This window comes from Arvicola amphibius, chromosome 4 (assembly GCF_903992535.2).
Source record: "Arvicola amphibius chromosome 4, mArvAmp1.2, whole genome shotgun sequence".
Lineage (NCBI taxonomy): Eukaryota > Metazoa > Chordata > Mammalia > Rodentia > Cricetidae > Arvicola > Arvicola amphibius.
The window spans coordinates 50,882,743-50,902,272 of record NC_052050.1 but is presented as its reverse complement, the minus strand read 5'-3'; the positions used below and the strand labels follow the sequence as shown (position 1 = coordinate 50,902,272).

Here is a 19,530-nt window from a genome sequence, read left to right as displayed (position 1 = left end):
AGTAAATTAATAAAGGAATTTGGATATTTGATCCTGGAACTGGGGACCTGTGCGAAAAGGTGCCTCTAAAATTCCTTTCCAGGGGAGACCCAAACAAAAGGCCTCACTGGAACGTTAAAAACCCAGCAGGGATGGTAGCTCTATGGAAATGCTTTCTGCTATTTCTTAAGTTTTTCTATTTTCTATTTTCTATTGTATGTATCTCAGATATGTTGGTTCCCCTCCGTCCTTCCTTCCATGCTGAGGACGGAGCCCAGACCCTTGCACAAAAGGTGAATTATCTACTCCCAAGCTGCATTCCTCTGTTGTGGAATAGGACTTTAACTGTGTAAGGACGTGTTACATTTGTTTCTGCTGCTTTTGTTTAATTATGTAAGGATGGGTTGCTGTTTCATTTTGCCTGCCTAAGGCACCTGATTGGTCTGATAAAAAGCTGAACAGCCAATAGCTAGGCAGGAGGGATAGGCAAGGCTGGTGGGCAGAGAAAATAAGTAGGAGGAGAAATCTAGTCAGAAGAAAGAAGAGAACTAGGGAGAAAGAAAGGGACATGCCTGGGGCTGGAAGCTGGGCAGCCACCAGCCAGCCACCCTGGAGACAGCAGAAAACTAAGATATACAGAAGGAAAGGAAGAAAGAAACAGAGAGAGAGAGAGAGAGAGAGAGAGAGAGAGAGAGAGAGAGGAAAAAAGGAAGAAAGAAAAAAATTAAAGGCCCTAAGACAAAACATAGATTAAAAAAAAAGATTAAAATAAGAGCTAAGATAAGGCCAAGCATTCATAACTAATAAGTTTTTGTGCCTTGATTTGGGAGCTGGTTGGTGGCCTAAAAGAAAAAGCCAGCTCCTTCCTCCTTCTGATTTCCACAATCTCCACAGCATACATTTGTTTTCCTACATGAACATTTCTGAAATCAAGATGTCCTACACCTGGCAGCATGTCACAGCCTCTGTTCAGGTATGGGTTGTGACACAGATATTGCTTTCTGTGTGTCTTGACTTTGGTTGTCAATCCTGCAAGTCTGACCAGGCCTCACAATTGCTCCGGTTCTGGTAACTAACCCCTGGGGGCTCACCATGGAAAACATGAGTCCCGAAAGTCTTGTGTGAAGGCTTCCCGTTGCTCTCTCCTGGTAAAACAAAGCTTGCAGGGTGTGCAGGGCCTGAAGAAAACCCCAGAGAAAATAACGGCTGGCTCCTGCTGTGTTCTGGAAGGCTGAGGGGCTGTTAGGATGGCAGCGTAGCCCTTGTCTCCGAAGCTAAAATGGCTCAGGAGAGTGGCCTTGAAGAGAAACAAATTTTAAGACTATTTAACCAACTTCTTTTCCTTATATTTATTTTATATTACTGTGATGATTATTACTTATATTAAAGTTTGGGGGGTCTTACTATGTGACCCTGACTGACTTGGAACTCACTGAGTAGGCCAGGCTGGCCTGGAACACATGAGCAATCCTTATCCTCCTGCCTCTGCCTTCCTAATGCTTGTCCCCAGGCCTGACTTTAATTTCATATTTGAGAATACTTTAACCAATTTATTCCAAATGTCACTTGAATAATCTAGTATAAAATACTACATTCACATTCTAGCCTGTGCCCAAATTTCCTCTCTTGATGACCACATAGTATTCCATTTTATGGCTACTCCACATGTACTCGTTCATCAGCCAGTGGGAATCTGTGGGCACTGGAGGTCCTTTCGCCTTTGGCTGTAAAGAATGGTGTTACAAACATAGGCATGAGTGTCAGCTCCGAGATTTGGAGCACTAATCATTTCTGTCTTCTATGTCTCAGATTTAGGATTCTGCTACTTATCAGTTAGCACTTCATATTCTTTGTTTTAAAAAAATACTTCTTTATTTATTATGTATACAATATTCTGTCTGTCTGTCTGCCTGCAGGCCAGAAGAGGGCACCAGACCCCATCACAGATGGTTGTGAGCCACCATGTGGTTGCTGGGAATTGAACTCAGGACCTTTGGAAGAGCAGGCAATGCTCTTAACCTCTGAGCCATCTCTCCAGTCCCCATATTCTTTATTGTATTTCAAAATAAACAACCCCTGATTGACTCAAGACAGTTACTCAGAAATTATTTCTTTATCAGTTGTTGCTTTCTTATAACTTCCTGTTCTTGCTTTATAATGTAAGATTAAGTTGTCACATAGATTACTTATTATAAAACCTTTTCTCTGTTTACTGCTAGTTTTTTTCTTTTCCTTTCTAGATTGTTAACATTTGTGGGGTTCAGTGTGAGATTTCAATGTTGACCAAGTCAGGGTGATTAGTGTTCCCATCATTTTGAACATGTAGCATCGTTATGAACATTAGAAACCCAGGCTCTGGGTGTGTGGTAGAAACTGTCACCTGAGCCGGGCGGTGGTGGCGCACACCTTTAATCCCAGCACTCGGGAGGCAGAGGCAGGCGGATCTCTGTGAGTTCGAGACCAGCCTGGTCTACAAGAGCTAGTTCCAGGATAGGCTTCAAAGCTACAGAGAAACCCTGTCTCGAAAAAACCAAAAAAAAAAAAAAAAAGAAACTGTCACCTGTAGTTAATACTCCATAGAGCACTACACCCTTGAGTCTCTCTGTCTGTGTTTTTATCCCTTATCCATCTTCCTCCCCACTAAGCCCGTCTTAAGAGATCATTCCTTCCTTTATCTTTACTGCAGAACCCTCATATGATACGTTTTCATTAGTCCTCTTAGCTATTGTTAGTCTGCTTGGACTTCCATAATAGGAAACATAAATGCATTTCTTTTTCCTGTAGTTCTGGAGGCTGGAAGGCTAAGGTCATTGACAGGCATGGCTCTGTTGGTTATGGACAACCACTTTCAGGGTCCTCATCAAGAAAGAAAAAAAGAAAGAAAGAAAAGAAAGAAAGGAAGGAAGGAAGGGAGGAAGGAAGGAAGGAAGGAAGGAAGGAAGGAAGAGAAAGAAAGAGTTTTCTCTGTGTTTACAGTGGATCAAATTGGGTGTCTTGCAATGCTAAACAAATCTTCAGCAATGAGTCACAGGCTCTGTCTTCCCTGAGACAGGGTTTCTCTCTGTGGCCCTTGACTGTCCAGGAACTTGCTCTGTGGACCAGGCTGGTCTTGAACTCACAGAGATCCGTCTGTTTTTGCCTCCTGAGTTCTGGGATTAAAGGTGTGCGCCACCACTGCCAGGCATACTGCCTTTTGTTATTAATTCATTTACCTAAACTCCCTCCTTAGAGGCCCCCTCTTCATCTAGTACAGTCTCCAGGGGACTAGGACTTTGCCATCTGGGTGGAGCGATGGTGGCAGTGGGTGATCCAGATCATTACATCTATCTAAGAAAGGAAAAAGTCTGTTGTCATGCAGGGCCGGGACTGGAGTCAATTCTGTAGAGAAAGTTACTGACTCTTTAAAAGGTAGATTCAGCTGGGAGGAGAAAAGCAAAAGTTTACATTTTCTTTTTTGCCTTTAAAATTAACAAATTGGGGTGGTGGTGGGAGACCACTAATTTGTAGGTTCCACAGCAGATCAGGGTGCGACCAACCTTCTGTAGCTTCGCTGCAGATGGCGCCCCTGACTGAAGCTGTCTAAACTCATTCAATAAAAGCTGGCCACCTCTGCCCTCCTGGCTTTGTAGCTCAGCCTTCGAGGTTAGCAGGTCTTTGGACAAAGAACCATAAAGACGTGGGCTATATAACTTCATGCGTGGTGACTTTTCCCTACCAGAACCCGGGTTGTCCGACCATCCTCACACCATCTCACTCTGTTCGTCCCTAAAAGAGGAAGTGTGAGTTTCGTTTAATTTGCAGAAAACAGCATGTTTTTTAAAATGAAAAGAAAATTTATTTATAGATTTTTTTGTCTACATGTTTATTGTGCACCACCTGTGTGCAGTGCCTGAGGAGGACAGGAGAGCTTGTAGGGGCACTGGAGCTGCAGACAGTTCTGAGTCACCATGAGGGTGCTGGGGGAATCGAACCTGGGTCCTCTGGAGGAGTAGCCAGAGCACTGAAACACTGAGCCGGCTCTCCATCTTTCGTAAAGTATTGTAGGAGCTGGCCTGGGAGATGAAGGCTAATGGTTTTCATAAAGATATTCTGGCAAAAAAGACCCTCCCCATTACAAGATGGCCATGGACTCTGGATCCATGACTCAGTGCGTTCTTCTGCTGTCCCTTTCCTACCCGTAAAAGTCATGTCATAGGCCTGAGTTCTTTAAGATGTGTCTCACAGACAGTGCCTCTTCCCAGCACCCAGGATGCCAGCCTTTGAATAAAAATTAGTTCCTTTCTTCTAGTTCTAGTGCCCCGAGTACTGGCTTTTGAACAGTAGTCAGAACCTGATCCACTGCTACAGCTATTTGAGATAAATCAACCGCTTTATCTTGGTTCGTGGTTCTAGAGGTTGCAATCCATGATAAATTCACTGTATTGATTTGGACCCGTGGTGAGATGGCACAGAGGGGGAATCTTTGGAGCACTCAGTCCTAAGTGGAGTGTCGTCATCAAACCTCTCCCCTTTAAGAGGTGGACGGGTGGACGCTGGGTCTCATTCCTAACCAAGAAGCTGTTTACAATGGATACTCATTAGCAAAGGGAAAAATCTGTTTCCTCTAATCGGGTGTCATTAGGTATATCAACCACACTCCACCAGACCCTGGAGTATTTGACCAACACAAAACAAACTTTGTGGTGTTTTTTCTGTTTTTTTCCCCCTTCCTTGTTGGTCTTTTGTTTGTTTGCTTTGACTTTTATTTTTGTTTTGCTTTGTTTTGAGAGAGGGGGAACATAGAATTGGGTGGGTGGGAGATGAGGAGGATCTGGGAGGCGCTGGGGAGGGAAAAAAGGAGTGTGTGTGAGTCAGGCCAGAGCTGGGAGCCTGGTGCTGAGCACATAGGAAGCTGTGGCTGGGTGCCAGAGACACAGGCTCAGATTGGGCAAGAATAGGGAACTGATTTGCAGGTCACTCTGATCTTGGCCCGAGATATTTGAAGACATCAACAGTTCTGGAAAATAAAGAGGCAGGAAGTGAAACAGGGGAGGGATGGAGAGGAAACAGCAAACTCTATCCTGGCCCTTCCACACCTGGCTCTCCTTCCTACACTGTGCAATGAAGGGCATGTGTGCGTGCGTGCGCGTTGTGTGTGTGTGCGTGCTTACAAGGGGACCTACTTCCTCCAGTTGTGAGAACAGAAACATGTCCTCCACCCCCACTGCTCATGGCCCATGTTTCCAACTGTGTTTCTATCTCTATTTGCTGTCCAAAGTCCTAGGGGACAGGAGGTGACAGGTTAGGTGGACTTAGACACTCAGACGCAGGGACCCGGCTCTCGCCTAGACCCACCCCCTCCTCCTCTCTCATCTAGCACCACCTGTCCAGTTCTCCCAGGTTTAACCCCTTGCTCCTTCTGCGTGGGCTGCCTTTGGAAGCCAGAGTCGGCTTGCTATACTTTAACAGGTAACAGGTGGTGGGGAGGCATGTGGGACTGGGGATGTCTAGGGCTAAAAAGACCAAAAAGTGGTTCAAGGACACTGGGGGAGGAATGGGAACCTGTTTTATAGTTTGGTCCACGAGAGTATGATAGGAAGACTCCTGGTTGCACCAAGGGACAGACCGCCTCCTGGGAAGAGATGGGACCCTGCAGAATTTCAAGCCTTTTCCCAAGCTAATCTCCAACTCTGAACCACTCACCTTGACCTCCTTGGGTCCTAGCATCCCTCTACAGGAACTCGCCTCTTAGCACAAACCCAAGTTCCAGCCCTAAGAAAACCGCAGCTCAGCTCCAGCCCTCGGGCCCACTATGGAGAAGGACTTTCAAGACATCCAGCAGCTGGACTCTGAGGAAAATGACCATCAGCCCAGTGGCGACGAGGAGCAAGGCACCCACGGGCAGAATCCTAGGACAGAAAATCCATTTTGGAAAGGCAAGTGTCCAGTTTCTGGGGCCTTACCTAGATCCCTGCCTCAGCTGCCAGCTTCTGTCTCTCTCACATTGACTCAGTGGGCTGGGTGTACGTTTGTCAGAGTCTGGGTAACTATTGCTGTGATAGAAACACCATGACCAAAAGCAGCTCCGAGAGGAAGGGGTTTATATATAAAACACCAGGACTAAAAGCAGCTCGGAGAGGAAAGGGTTTATCTGGCTTATGATTTCACATCATTGTTCATCACTGAAGGGAGCCAGGTCAGAAACTCAAGCAGGGCAAGAACCTGGAGGCAGGAGCTGATGCAGAGGCCATGGAGGGATGCTGCTTCCTGGCTTGCTCCTCTTGGCTCACTCAGCCTGCTTTCTTATAGAACCCAGGACCGTAAGTCAGGGGTAGCCCCACCTACCATGGGCTGGGCCCTCCCACTTCAACCACCAATTAAGAAAATGTCCTACAGGCTTGCCTGTAGCGCTGTCTTCTGAAGTCGTTTTCTCAGCGGAGGCTCCCTCCTCTCTGACAACTCCAGCTTGTGTCCTTGATGTAAAACTAGCCAGCGCAGCAGCGTCCCTGTACCTGTGAGCTGCTGACCCCTCTGAGTGCAGGTCCCAAGGAGAGGGTATGTGCCTGAAGTGGGGGGAGGCCTGCTGCTGGAGACGAGCCCGCACTCCAGAGTGCGTGTGCGCACATGCATATACACGCCTACGAGGAACGCGGAACCCAGAACCGGGGTGTGTGGGGATGAAATGCGCATGGGGAGATCCTGGAGATCCCCACTAGTTTCCTGCCTGAATCCTCCTCTCGCACATTTGACGCCGGCCCTGCCCTTGGTAGGTAAAAAGGTTTTAGCCTGGCCACCCACGTGTTTCAGACTCTGCATTTTTTCATCTCAGAGGAAACCTGGAATTTTTATTATGAGACAGGCTCTCACTTCGTAGCCCAGGCTGACGCGGAACTCATTGTGTAGCCCAGGCTAGCCTTGAACTCTCAGTAGTCCCCCTATTTAACCTCCTGAGTTCAGGAATCATAGGTGGGCACTACTGTGCCCAGTTAACTCGGACCTTTTAACTGTCTTTTATGTGTCTAATGTTTTATAAATGTGTGACCCAGTCATAGCGTCACATCAGTGTTCTGTCTGTCCTAACATCCGGATCACTTCTGAGTCCATTTCAAATGATCCTGGCATCTCATTTTGATAGATTCATTTATTGATTATTCATTTTTGATGCTGGCAAGCAAACCCAGGGCCTTACCCATACAAGGGAAGTGTATTATCACTGAGGCACCCTTTCCCCATCTGCTTTGTCGAATTATTCATCTTTTTCATTTGAACTACATTTTCCTATTTCATTATATGTCTTGTAACTTATGGTTGGATGCGGAGCATTGTGCCTTCTGTCTTGCTGGTGCTGGATACTTTTGTAGTCCTCTAAATACCCTCTAGCCTTCTGGGATGTGGGTGAGTGCTTACGGCCTCTCTGACCCTTTGGCCTTAGCTGTCTTGGTTTCAGGCTTTCGAGCTGTATCTGCAATCAGGGAGTCTGCTAGACTCTGTCCCAGTTTCTCCTCTCTGCCCAGAGACCTGGAAAGTTTCTCTAGGTAGTGAGTACTGAGCTGGGCAATGGAAGAACTCATCTTTTTCATTTCCTCCTCTTCCAGGGGTCAACGCCCTTCATAGCCCAGTGTCTTATACATGCATGCATGCATACATGTATATCTCTATATATACACACACACATATATATATGTACATACGTATGTATTCATATGCGTGTGTGTGCGCGCATGCCTGTGCTTTAACTGATTTTTTTTTCCTGAAGGAATGTTAAATCTGGCAGCTTCTCTATCTTGAGTAGAGCATTTCAGGCTTGTCCACACAGCGCTTTATATGTCCTAACTCATGTAATGCCCAGAACCACTAAGTCAGGAGGCCACTCTTGCCACTGTCATCTTAGAGATGGGGACGCGAAGACTGAATGACCTGTCCATGATGTCAGAGCTAGTTGGTGGCTCAGCTGGTTTATTCTAGGTTCCCTGGGTTGTGACTTGCTAAGTCACAGGTCAGCTAGGAATCAGGACAAGGGTTTCCTGAAGAAACAGTCAGGACTTGGGCTGCAGATTTCCATATAGGGAGACTGGTCAGAAAGTACTGCTAGAGGGAGCATATCCTAGCCTGTCTTGTGCTGCTAAAGCAGAACGCACAAGACTAAGAAACTTACAGTGAACAGGCACATATTGGCTCATGTTTCTTGAGTCTGGGAACCTGGGACCGAGGGCTGTGTCTGGTAGGGTTTTCTCACGCATCAGTCTAAAGTGGGAGGACATAGAGAGGGTGAAAGGGACCGCAAAGGGGGACCTCTTAATAAGGCTGCTCTCTTGCAGTGAGTCAATAATCCACTCAGGAGGGCAGAGTCCTCAAGATCTAACCCCCTTCCGCTAGGTCCTCCCTCCCCACACTGCTGCCCTGGAGACCACATTGGCGGCACATTCCAATCACAGCAGAGAGGAATACAGGTTTCCAGCGGGTGTCAGGGGAGGTGAGAGACAGTGGAGGTTGTGCTTAGGGCTTGGCAACTCAGAGGCATATTCTGTCTAAGTTAAGTTGGGGTCCTAAGTATGGCTGCAAACACCCGACTCAGTATAGCAGTAGGAAATGAACTCAGGAGGACTCCTGGCCCCTGGCTGAGATTATCCCCAGGTGTAAACTACATCGGCTCCATTCCAAGCTCTACTCGCTAAGTGCTACAGGAACTAGGCTGAAGATTTAAAAACATACACAGACAGACAGACAGACAGTCGGGGCCATAGGGACATCCTTGAGACAAGAATGCCAAGAATGCCCACTTTATTGTGCTCAGGGGCAGCTTCTATAGGGCTCTGGCCATGCCCCAGCTCTCGGGATCTTTCAGGTGCAGACTCATCAGAACCCACTCCCCAGCCATCAGGGTCTCGTGCTCAGAGCAACTGCAGGCTGCTCAGAGCAGAGGAAAACAGGTTGTTTACAAGAAACTCAGGGTCTGGTGGTCCGCAGTCCCCATCACCCAGGTGGCAGGGGTTGCTTTGGCATGGTGACGTTGAGACTGAGAAGGCCCCAGAGTCATAGGCTGATGCCTGTCTGAGGGCAGGTGGGTGGTACAAAGGCAAGGGGAGGGGCTGGTCCTGCAGAGGCAAGCCAGTTCATATGGGGAAAGATACAGGTGCATGAGGATGCAAATAACAGCGTGTGGCAAAGTGTGTGGATGCATGCGCACGTGTGAGAAAACGTGTGTCCGTTAGAGTGGAAAGGGAAGGTGTGAGTTGGGGCAGATGGACAGGGGCAGGAGAGGTGACCGTGGGATGATGGAAGGCCAAAGGGACAGTAGAGCCAGTGATCCTTGGGTTTCTGGGGATGACAAGGATGGTGGGAACTGGGGAGAGATGGGTAAAGTGGATGGACCTGGACAGGGGCTTTTGGGATGCGCTTTCTGGTGGGATGAACTGGACAGGAGAGCCCTGGTAGAACTGGGAAGAGTACTGCCAGCACTCCAGGCTGAAGGGACAGGGGCTATGGGAGGACAGAAGTGATCTGTTGGTCGTTTTGACTTATGAAAAGGAAGGAAAGCATTTATAGACCTCCCTTTCTAAGGTGTCTAGGAAAGACCAGTCTGCACCATTGTTTTTAATGGGTCTCCTGTCCCCAGGTTTAAGACCTCACCTATGTACACATATGTCATATGTATATCTTATGTCGCATGCATGTGAATGCTTGCACAATTTCATGTGGGTACAAGTGTGCAACTCTCTCTCTCTCTCTGTGTAGGATCAAAATCCATCCGGTTCCCTCAGCCCCCACCTGATTTTCTCTCTCATCCCCGCTGTGCCTCCTCAGCCTTCTGTGCCCCTGTGTCTCTTATTCTCCATCTCTCTAGTCCTCTGAAATTGTTTCTGACACGTACTCTCTCTTTCTCTCACAGGGCAGCCTCCTTCCCCTCCTTTTGCACAGCGCCTCGGCTCCAGGCTCCACCTCCATCTGCTTGCCCTGGCCTTCAACGTCCTGCTGCTGGTGGTCATCTGTGTGATTTCATCGCAAAGTGAGGTCATGGCCTGCCCGGGGTGAGGCCAGGATAGAGAAGAGCTCTGGGGAGTGGCGGGGCATGGACAGGGGCCAGGGGAGGAAAGGAGACAAGGTGGAGAGGCAGTGTGGGGCAGGTTCTGGGAACAGATGGGAATCAGTGGTGGGGAAATTATGGCTGTAGTGATGGGGGACACAGCCCCACACCCAGCTGGTCCCCAATGTCCCCTGACAAGGCATTCAGCTGCAAGAGGAGCTGCGGACCCTGAAAGAAAGTTTCAACAACTTCTCCTCCAGCACCCTGATGGAGTTCAGTGCTCTGGATTCCCACGGTGAGCTGGGCGGGATGGCTGGGACTTTATCCATGTATGTTTATCCATACAGATTGGCTGGGCATGGTGCTGGGCCTGCAGTAGGAGTGTGTTCGTAGGCTGTGGGGATGAAAGCCAGAGCAGACAATCCAGTCAAGGGAACAGACAAGGCTTCTGGAGATATGGCTCTGACCTAAGGGACGGTGCAGGAGGTGACGTGGCTACTAGTTCCAGGCAGAGATGAAAAGAAGCCATGATGGCCAGGGGTGAAGAAGACCACTGTACATGTATGACAGGGGGTGGTGATTGACCGACAGTGGTGAGGGGTCAGAGATGGGGGGGCCAGGCCCCCAGCAAGCTGTGTAGACTGCGTGGAGCTTGGCCTAAAAACATGGGGAACCAGTGAAGGAATTTAAGCAGCATGGTGGCCTCCCTTGGGTGAGGCTGGGAGTCTAGGTGTTAGATTAGTAGCTTGTGGGACAAGGTAACAGACCCTCCGGGGTACCCAGGAGTGTGCAGCATTCGGGAGGCAGACTGATGGGGAATCCATTCGGCATTCCTCTTCCTCAGGTAGCAGAGATGACATATTGACATCCTGGGGAGCCAAACTGGAGAAAAAGCAGCAGGACCTGAAAGCAGGTCAGAGGTCACCCCAGCCCCCACTCCTGGGTCATGATGATGTGTAGTGTGGTATGTATCTGTGTGTTTCCCCAGACAACAGCTGGAGCTCTGGGCCAGGTCTTGGCAGGTGTGGAGCCACGTGTCGGCCACATCTCTGTCCCTGTGTTTGTCCCGTAGAACACGCCACTTTGCTCCTGCACCTGAAGCACTTCCCACTGGATCTGAAAATCCTGACCTGTCAGCTGGCGTTCCTCCAGAGCAACGGTAGGGTCTGGTGTGGCTCTGATCCTAGTGTGTCTGTCTCTTCCAGCTGGATCTCATTCCCCTCTGCTCTCCTGTTCCCCCAGGCACAGAATGCTGCCCCGTTAACTGGGTGGACCACGGGGGCAGCTGCTACTGGTTTTCTCGGGGTGGGCTGACCTGGGATGAGGCTGACATGTACTGCCAGCTGGAGAATGCCCACCTGGTGGTCATCAACTCCTGGGATGAGCAGGTGAGCAAACTTGATCAAGGAGCCTGGTCAAAGTTCTGTTATTTACTTATTGTTGCTGATGTTGTTACTAATCGAGTGTGTAGCCATGGCTTGCACATGGGGTCAGAAGATGACTTTGTGGAGTCGGTCCTCTCTTTCCTTTATGTAAGTTCTGGAGATTGAACTCAAGTCATCAGGTTTACGTTTATCTGTTGAGCCATCTTGCTGACCCTTGTGTTTCTTATTTATTTACTTAGTTTGCTTTTTTCTTCTTTCTCTATCCTTTTAGAATTTCTTACTTTTCTACACTGTGTTCCGATCTAATCTACCTGCTCCTTGACCTTCCCTCCAAATCCTACCAGAACCACTGTATCACATGTCCCTCCCAACTTCACACATTTTTTTTTTAACCTAATGAGTCCAGCTGGTGCTTCTAGAATGAGCATGGGTATAGGGCCCTCCGCTGGAGCATGGACATCCAACCAGGGGCTAAAGCCTGAGGTCGCGGAGGGCTGGTGTGAAAGTGTGTTTCTGGACGTGACAGGGCTGTTTCACACATGTGCATGCAGGAGCTCATGTGCAGGAGCTGTGGAGTAGTTGCGTGCACAGGAAAGAGCTGCATTAGATTAAGCCAACCCGAATCTCAGGATGGATGGGAGCCCCAGCCTGGCTGAGGAAATGTTGGCAGTTGGCTGCTGCTGAGGGAGACAGAGACAGTTTTTCCCTGGATGTATTTCTTGTTTTTAACCTAAGGAAGAATACAGAAGAGGGTGGCAGGGCTCTGGGAGGCTCACGATGGAACAGTAACTGTCATATGAGGTGGGAGCCAGGGGCCAGGTGACCAAGTGATGCAGAGACAGTCACGGGACAGAATCTTGGGAGTCAATCAAGAAGGGCTGAGAGTCCCCTCTAGCTGTGTTGGCACTTGGGTGTGGAAAAGGAACACACTGGGAAGACTTAAATTGCTCTCCTGCAGTGGGCCACTGGGTCCTCATTGACCATAAGTGTGTCCTGGGTTTTCCTTCCTCACTGCTGTCCCCAGACAGTAACCTGAAAACCACAGACGGGAGCCAGTCTGGCAGAGTGGAGGAGCAGATTTGCACAAGGAAGGCAGAGGTAGCATTCGCTGCAGGACTTACTACAATTTGGACGTGTTCACGAGTTCATTTCTTTGATCCTCATGACCTCTTTGGGTGGGCACCCTTATCATTCCCACTTGGAGTTCAGGACACCAGGGGAGAGAGGTGAGGTGATGTGTCACAGAGCCAGCAAGCCATTGTGAAGTCAGAATTGAGACCCACTTGGCCTCATTGCTCAGTGTTCTCAGCCTGCCACCTTAAGACTGAAGGGTCTGTGGGGGCTTTGTTCTGTTGGGACAATGCTAAGCAATTAAACCATTTGAATACAGAAGTCAGAATGGAGTTATTGAGGATTTTCTGTTTGTCCGGCTATGTAAGGGATTCTCACAGTAATTGCAAACATATTTTGTGTTGCTGATTAGATTGAAGTTGCTAGTATTTAATTTTAACATATGAAAACATCAACTTATTTGTAATTTAACCTATGATTTGCCTCACTTGTAGCATGAATTCTAATTGGTCTTAATAAAAACCTAGAGTCAGATGTAGGGGCTAAGGCTGAAGATCAGAGAAGCAGCAACAGCCTCTAGAGAGACATTTTACCTCTACCAATGCTCAGACTGAAGGGGCAATCCTGTCCTCAGACTGCATCTGTCTCCACCAAACCTCAGACTGCTCTGAGCTCCTGTCTCCTCCTGCCTTATATTCCTCTCTCCGCCCAGCCATATCCCTCCTGTTTCCACCTCCCTAGTGCTGGGATTAAAGGTGTGGGATCCCAAGTGCTGGGATCACCTTTGTATGAGCTCTGTTTGTCTTTTAGACAGATTCAATCTTGTGTAGCCCAGGGTGGCCTTGAACTCACAGAAATCCCTCTGGGTTTAAAACTGTGTGCCACCATTCCCTGGCCTCTAGTGACTTAGCTCTGCACTCTGATCCTCAGGCAATCTTTATTTGTTAAAACATAAACGAAGTATCACTATGCCCACTAGTTCATGACTACAGTTTCATGGCGGGCTGAGCTGTCATTAGTCTGAATGCCCCACTTACGACTTTCAACCTTGAGCTGATCTTTGGCTGACACACAGGGTGTGGTCCTTGTGTTTTCTAAGCCTCTGGCCATCAATTCAGTTCCCATCATTTTTGGGTATCTGGGTTTTAAATTAGTGGTTCTTGGCCTTGGGGAACAAATGTCAACCCCATGTCTCTTACTTTCAAAGTAAATACATTGTCTTTAAAAAATGACCCAATCAACGGTTTTGGGACAAAAGGCTTCTAGGCGCAGCTCTTGGTGCACAGTCCACAGCTGCTCATAGGGTAAACATTTAGCTTCCTCTGTGGGGGCAGGGCATGAATTCCGTGATAATTTTCCTCTGTTCCTTGCTGTGAATTGGTGCGGTTCCTTCTATGTTCACTTAGGAAAGGGTAGATGAATGGTCTGGACTGTTTCCTTTGGTCATCTAGCACTATTTGACTCTGCTCAGCCTTGAGCTTGGGGGTTTAATCACATACATTTGTCTTAGTTATTCAGTTGCTTCGGTGATGGGAAGCATCAGGTAGCCACATCCTATCTCCAGGTCTCTTTGCTCCATCCCTGTTGATACTTCTGAACCCGTGAAGCAGCCTCACCAGCCCTGGGTGGCTGCTTCTCCATGAACTGGACACACATGTAGAATTCTAATCTTTATAGGCACTGCTGTCCCTGAGTCTGCTCTCGGATGAGCAACCTTGGTCTCTGGGGAGTGTGAGTGGAATTGGGCTTGTTTTTTTTCATGCGCAGTCAGAGACTCTTCACACGCCATCAGATGGAATTATTTGAGTGTGTGCTGGGCAAACTGACTCAGTTTATTTTATAGAACCAAGTGACTATACATTCCCAACAAACATAAACCATGGAATTTAAATTCCCAGAGCAACCACATTTGTAAGAGCAAGCCCCTTGGTAAGGTTTTAGACCTAGGGAGCTAGCTATAAGAGCAGGGACCTTGGCACAGAAGCCCATGACATTCCCCTAATTGGGAAATTGCCTTTACCCGGGCATCTTCCTATTTCCGGTAGTGACAGTCAGATCAAAATGTTGTTCTGGGCAGTGAGCCCAAGGTTAGAAGTGCTGATGTCTGCAAACCTCAGGAAATGACATCAAAATCACAGCAAGAGACCTAGGGACCAACAGAGAGAAGAATGAAACCAAGGTGCTTCTTGGGTATTGGGATTTGTGGGACAGCATGGGCAGGGTCACCAAGACTCTGGTGCAGAAGATGGGAAGCTTGGTGTTGCCACAGCAACGGTACTAGTAATGGAGTGGGAAGTGGTTGCAGGCTTGAAACAGAGTGGTTGTCACAGCTAGATGCTGGGTTGACTTTCTGAGTTCTAATAACTACCTTGTGGGGTGAGAGTTACTTTGGTGCCCACCTTGGAGAGCCAAATGAGATGATCCTCACAAAACGCTTGGTATGAAGTCAGGCCCTGTGAATGCCATTTAACTCTAGCTCTGCTCACAGAGAGAAGAGGGAGGGGGTAGCTGTTGGGAACTGAGGGCACTGGGGCAGGTTAGGCTGGGGTGGGTGGGGTTACTTGAATGCTCGCGTAGATGAGGGGTAAAGCAATTTGCTCTCCTAATTGTTTTTCCAGAAGTTTGTTGCAAAGCACATCGGCTCGTTTCACACTTGGATAGGTCTCACTGACAAGGACGGCTCCTGGAGATGGGCGGATGGAACCGATTACAGAAGCAGCTACAAGTCAGTCCCTCCCCGTGGGCATCTCCTTGTTTGCGCCAGGGATGACCACCTGGCCTTTCACCTCAATGCACTCCCATAGGTCCCTCGGGGTCAATTTCCCCAACCTCCCCCCCCCATTCCCAAGCCTGCAAATTTTTAGCCCTTGAACCCTCCCAAGGCTGGGATTTTTTTGGGTGGGAGATAGGGTTTTAGGTGGGTTAGAACCCTCCCAAGGTTAGACCCTGAGCTTTCTTTGGCTTTCCTTCTTAGGAATTGGGCCTTCTCTGAGCCCAATAACTGGGAGGGCCACGAGCAGGGTGGCACTGAAGACTGTGCCGAGATCTTGACAGACGGCCACTGGAACGACAACCTCTGCCATCAGCTGAACCGATGGGTGTGTGAAAAGAGGCGCAATGACACCCGCTAGGAGCCCGCTCTGCCAGGTCTCCCTTGTCTCCTCTGCAACCCCCACTGCATCACCCCAACTTCGTTGGTGGCGATACTGAAGCAAGGGAGAGAAACAGAGTCCAGCATGAGGAGGAGTAATGGGAAAATGGGGAGAGGGTGGCTTCCTTGTCCCCACTCTGGGAAGGGAGAGAGTCCAGCACTCTCTGCCGTCACTGCGGTTGTCAATGTCAGCCTTTGGAACGGAGTAGGAACAACAACAAAAAGATGATACTTGAGAGTCACGTGGTCTTGTTATTTGGAATGGGGGTGAAAGGGAGTTGGGAGGGTCTGGAGGAAGAAAGATGTGAGTAACCAATGACCATTCTGTGATACACTGATATTCAGAGCGAGGGAGGAAGGAGGCACGAAGCAGGAACCTCTGTGGCTAGCATCGAGATGGTTGGAGCTGTTGCCAGAACCTCAGAGACTCCTTAAAGAAGAGAGTTCTCTAAATTCAAGGTCTCCCCTAACTGAGTTGTCAGGCAATGCCCTCACTCTAAGCCCCTGGTGAAGACAGACAGACAGACAGACCGATTCCCTTCCCCACTCCACTTTGCCCCAGAATTAACCACTTCTAGGGTGCCCTGTTGGGGTGTTTTCTGTATTACCCACATATACAGTGCTACGTAGAATCAAACACCACCGCCACCACACTTTGCAATGTTTGTGATCTTTCTTCTAATAGATGAAACTACCTGAGAGGTGTTTGCTTCATTGAATGTGGCAGCTGTAGAGAAATCTGAAGTATGAATGTTCCCGGTCTTATTTAATTATTCACTGCAGTAGGTAAAGACTTGGCATTTGTATTTGTCTTTATCTATAATGTTGGAAGCATCTGACGAGTCAGGAGTTTCCAATGCTTGGTTACAAATTCTTGGTGACCGTTCCCTTAAATTAACACAGTTTGCATCAATTTTGCAAGATACTGGAAACCAGGAAACTTCCATTTAGACAGCCATCTCTGGTCACAGGCATAAAAAGTCCCTTTCCTGTGACCATGTGGCCTCTAGTCCAGTTCTCAGAGTCTTCATTGCTTTGTGACCGGCTGTGTTCCTCCCAGCAGTCTCAGCTCCGACCCCAGGATTGCCTGTTCCGGCCTGTAGCCTATGCTTTTCCCAGCCTAGTTTCTCCAAATGCTTTCAAATTCCTTTGCAAATTGCTTCACAAGCGTAAGAGGCGCATTGCAGAAGGCTGCAGCGTTAGCCCCTCCCCCTCGGTACTGCTTGTCCTCATCAGATGGCTCTCTTTGCCTTGACAAAATACCCAAGAGAAAACCTAAGGGAAGAAAGCAACTATCTCAGACCATAACCCTGGCTTCACTGACTCTGGGGCCACGGTAGGGTGGGATCAAGGTGGCACCTGAGGCTATACACCAATGACATTGTTCCTCCAGCTAGGTTCTACCACTGACAGTTTCCTGGGAACCTCCCAAAACAATGCCACTTGTTAGGGACCAGATGCTCAACACATGAGTCTGGGGGGTAATTGTGAGATTTGGAGAGAAGTGACTCTCAGTCCGAGACAGGGCACTGATGACAGCCCAAAGGAAGGATTCCACCCAAGTCTAGCGTAGGGAATCATTGAGTTTACCGGGGTTCCTTGAAGGGGCATGATTGACATACAGATAGCTGTGTCACCAAAAAGCTCCACCCCAGCATGGATATGGGCTCACACAGCAGCATCCCTGGGGTTCCCTACACACCTTTGGGGGGGGGGGGGTTCGCCCTCTTGTCCTCTCCTCCAGCTATTGTTGCCAGTTTTATTACCTTGGAGAAGTGGGCCAGTGAGCCGCGTAAGTCATGCAGACTTCCCAAGTCTTCTTCAGTTTCTGGGGACATAGTCACACATTCCTCTAGGAAACATTTTATACCCATACTGCCAACTATATGCCATTCCTAGAGGCAAAAGTATGGAGGCAGTGGCTTTGTGTCACTGTGTATTGTCAACACCCACGGTAGAAAGAGTAAAATCCAACGTAAATTATGGAGTCAGTCAATTATAGCCGATCAGTACTGCCTTCCCATTGTAATAAAGAACCGCTAGCATAGGATTTAAAAAAGCAGATGAGGGCTGGAGAGATGGCTCAGAGGTTAAGAGCATTGCCTGCTCTTCCAAAGGTCCTGAGTTCAATTCCCAGCAACCATATGGTGGCTCACAACCATCTGTAATGGGGTCTGGTATTGTATCCATAATAAATAAATAAATAAATAAATAAATATTTAAAAAAGCAGATGAATAAAGGAAAAGTGAAAATAAACACATGTTTTTAACAAAATCTCAGTTGTTCAATTTTTACCAATAAAGACTCGAGAACAGATGCTGGAGTGAAAACCTACTAGCTCAGAGAGGCAAAGGGAGCACCTGACTGGCCTTCCTCCCTTGCTGACATCCCAGAAAGAGAGCTTTTTCCTATGCTGTCTCAAACAAAACTATATACAATAAGCATAATAACTATATACAATATATACTGGTAATAAGTTCATCAGCAATGTCTAGTCCATTTGCATTTGACAAATTCAGAAAAAAATATTCCATTATCTATTCTATCTTGGTGAGTCCAAAGTCTTGTGCCTAATTTATTTTCTATTGTAACTTGTTTCTGTGTCTGGTAAGCAAAAAAAAAAAAAAAAACTATAACTATCTAGTATTCAACACCCCAAGAGACCCAAGAAGGAAATAATATTAACTGAGAAAGCAGGAAGTGACTTCCAAAAAATGTGAGAAATGACAGAAACAGCTGGCTGCCTGTACAGTCACCCAAAGTTCCTCTGCAACATAGAGGCTCTGTCTTCGGCCTACAGGCCCAGCATGTCTGACAGACTTTCCTATGAAACAGGATATTCTGAAAGGCTGTCCCTCCTTGTCTTGACAATGTTTGGCAGTCACTTCTCTTTGTCTTGCTTGTCCAATTAGGACAACATACTGTGAGCAGTCAAAGCAAGTGCTGTAACTAAGAAAGTGGTGTGAGGGAGAAAGACACCATGAGACAGAGCTCAGGTGGACAGGTTTTTTATTGGGAAAGGTGAATGGGAAAAAGGAGGAGGAGAGAGGGGAGACTGACCTCTGGGGACAGGAGTATCAGAAGAGAAGAGAGAGGCAGAGAGAGAGAAAGACAGAGACAGAGAGAGAGAGAGAGGAACAGGTAGAGAAGCAGAAAGAGAGAGAAAGGAAGAGATGGGAGGTGGTCAAGGTAACATTTTAAAAGGGAACATAGTGAATGTGCACAGGAGGTGCGCTTAGTGGCTGCAGCTGAGGATGTAACCTGTCAGGACCTCAAGGTCAGGACAGTACAGATGCCTGAATACTAACAGCAAGAACACTTTCTTGCCCAGTGGCTTACTTTGACACAAAGAAAATAAACTCCATGTGGAATTTCTTTGATGCCCATCATCTTCTCTGAAGTAGATTGGTTCTGCCAGAAGCAGATATGTCTCATTGTCATAAAGAAGAGTCTTTATTGTTAAAACCCTGTCTCGAAAAAACCAAAAAAAAAAAAAAAAAAAAAAAAAAAAAAAAAAAAACATCTTAAATGCCATATTCCATAGATCTCTGAAGTGTTTGAAGATGACTTACTTACCTAAAATATATCTTTGTTTGACCTTGAAAACATACCTAATGTGACTACAAGTTCAATTGTAATAGGTGATTAACTTCTAACCTGCATTTCCTGTTATCCTAAACAGTTGGTAATAATACTTTTCAAGGACTAGAAATTTGTATTACATTGTTAAATGAATTGTATAGGTACAATACCTTGAAAAAGAGTAGGAATGTGTGTATAGTATGTTCTAAAAATTAATCTTAAATTTGTATCAATATATAAAATTTGTGTACAATATACAAAAGTCCAATCCAATATTTTAGTTGCTTTTTAGAAGTAGATTCAATAATCTACTTTTTATCTTTTTATACCTATATCCTCCCTTTTTTCTCTTCAGAGT

The 19,530-nt window shown here is 47.3% G+C and overlaps 1 protein-coding gene across 2 annotated transcripts; it reads left to right on the top strand.

Moving 5' to 3' along the window:
* The first annotated feature begins 5,266 nt into the window (after positions 1 to 5,266).
* Asgr2 (asialoglycoprotein receptor 2) lies at positions 5,267 to 15,827 on the top strand. Of its 2 annotated transcripts, XM_038326996.1 has the most exons (9): positions 5,267 to 5,427; positions 5,683 to 5,894; positions 9,848 to 9,964; positions 10,182 to 10,277; positions 10,827 to 10,895; positions 11,055 to 11,141; positions 11,225 to 11,370; positions 15,057 to 15,163; positions 15,413 to 15,827. In XM_038326996.1, the coding sequence occupies exons 2-9, from the start codon at positions 5,771 to 5,773 to the stop codon at positions 15,567 to 15,569; spliced, it is 903 nt and encodes a 300-aa protein (XP_038182924.1). In that variant the 5' UTR covers positions 5,267 to 5,427; positions 5,683 to 5,770; the 3' UTR covers positions 15,570 to 15,827. The 2 variants fall into 2 exon arrangements, with proteins under 2 accessions (XP_038182924.1, XP_038182925.1); XM_038326997.1 differs by lacking the exons at positions 5,267 to 5,427; positions 5,683 to 5,894 and adding an exon at positions 6,419 to 6,724.
* Positions 15,828 to 19,530: the final 3,703 nt, after the last annotated feature.

Bases quoted from the DNA above. Each gene is read 5' to 3' on its own strand.
- Asgr2 (XM_038326996.1), top strand. From the start codon at position 5,771: ATGGAGAAGGACTTTCAAGACATCCAGCAGCTGGACTCTGAGGAAAAT. The intron at 5,895-9,847 runs GCAAGTGTCCAG...TTTCTCTCACAG, and splicing joins AGAAAATCCATTTTGGAAAG to GGCAGCCTCCTTCCCCTCCT. The intron at 11,371-15,056 runs GTGAGCAAACTT...TTGTTTTTCCAG, and splicing joins TCAACTCCTGGGATGAGCAG to AAGTTTGTTGCAAAGCACAT.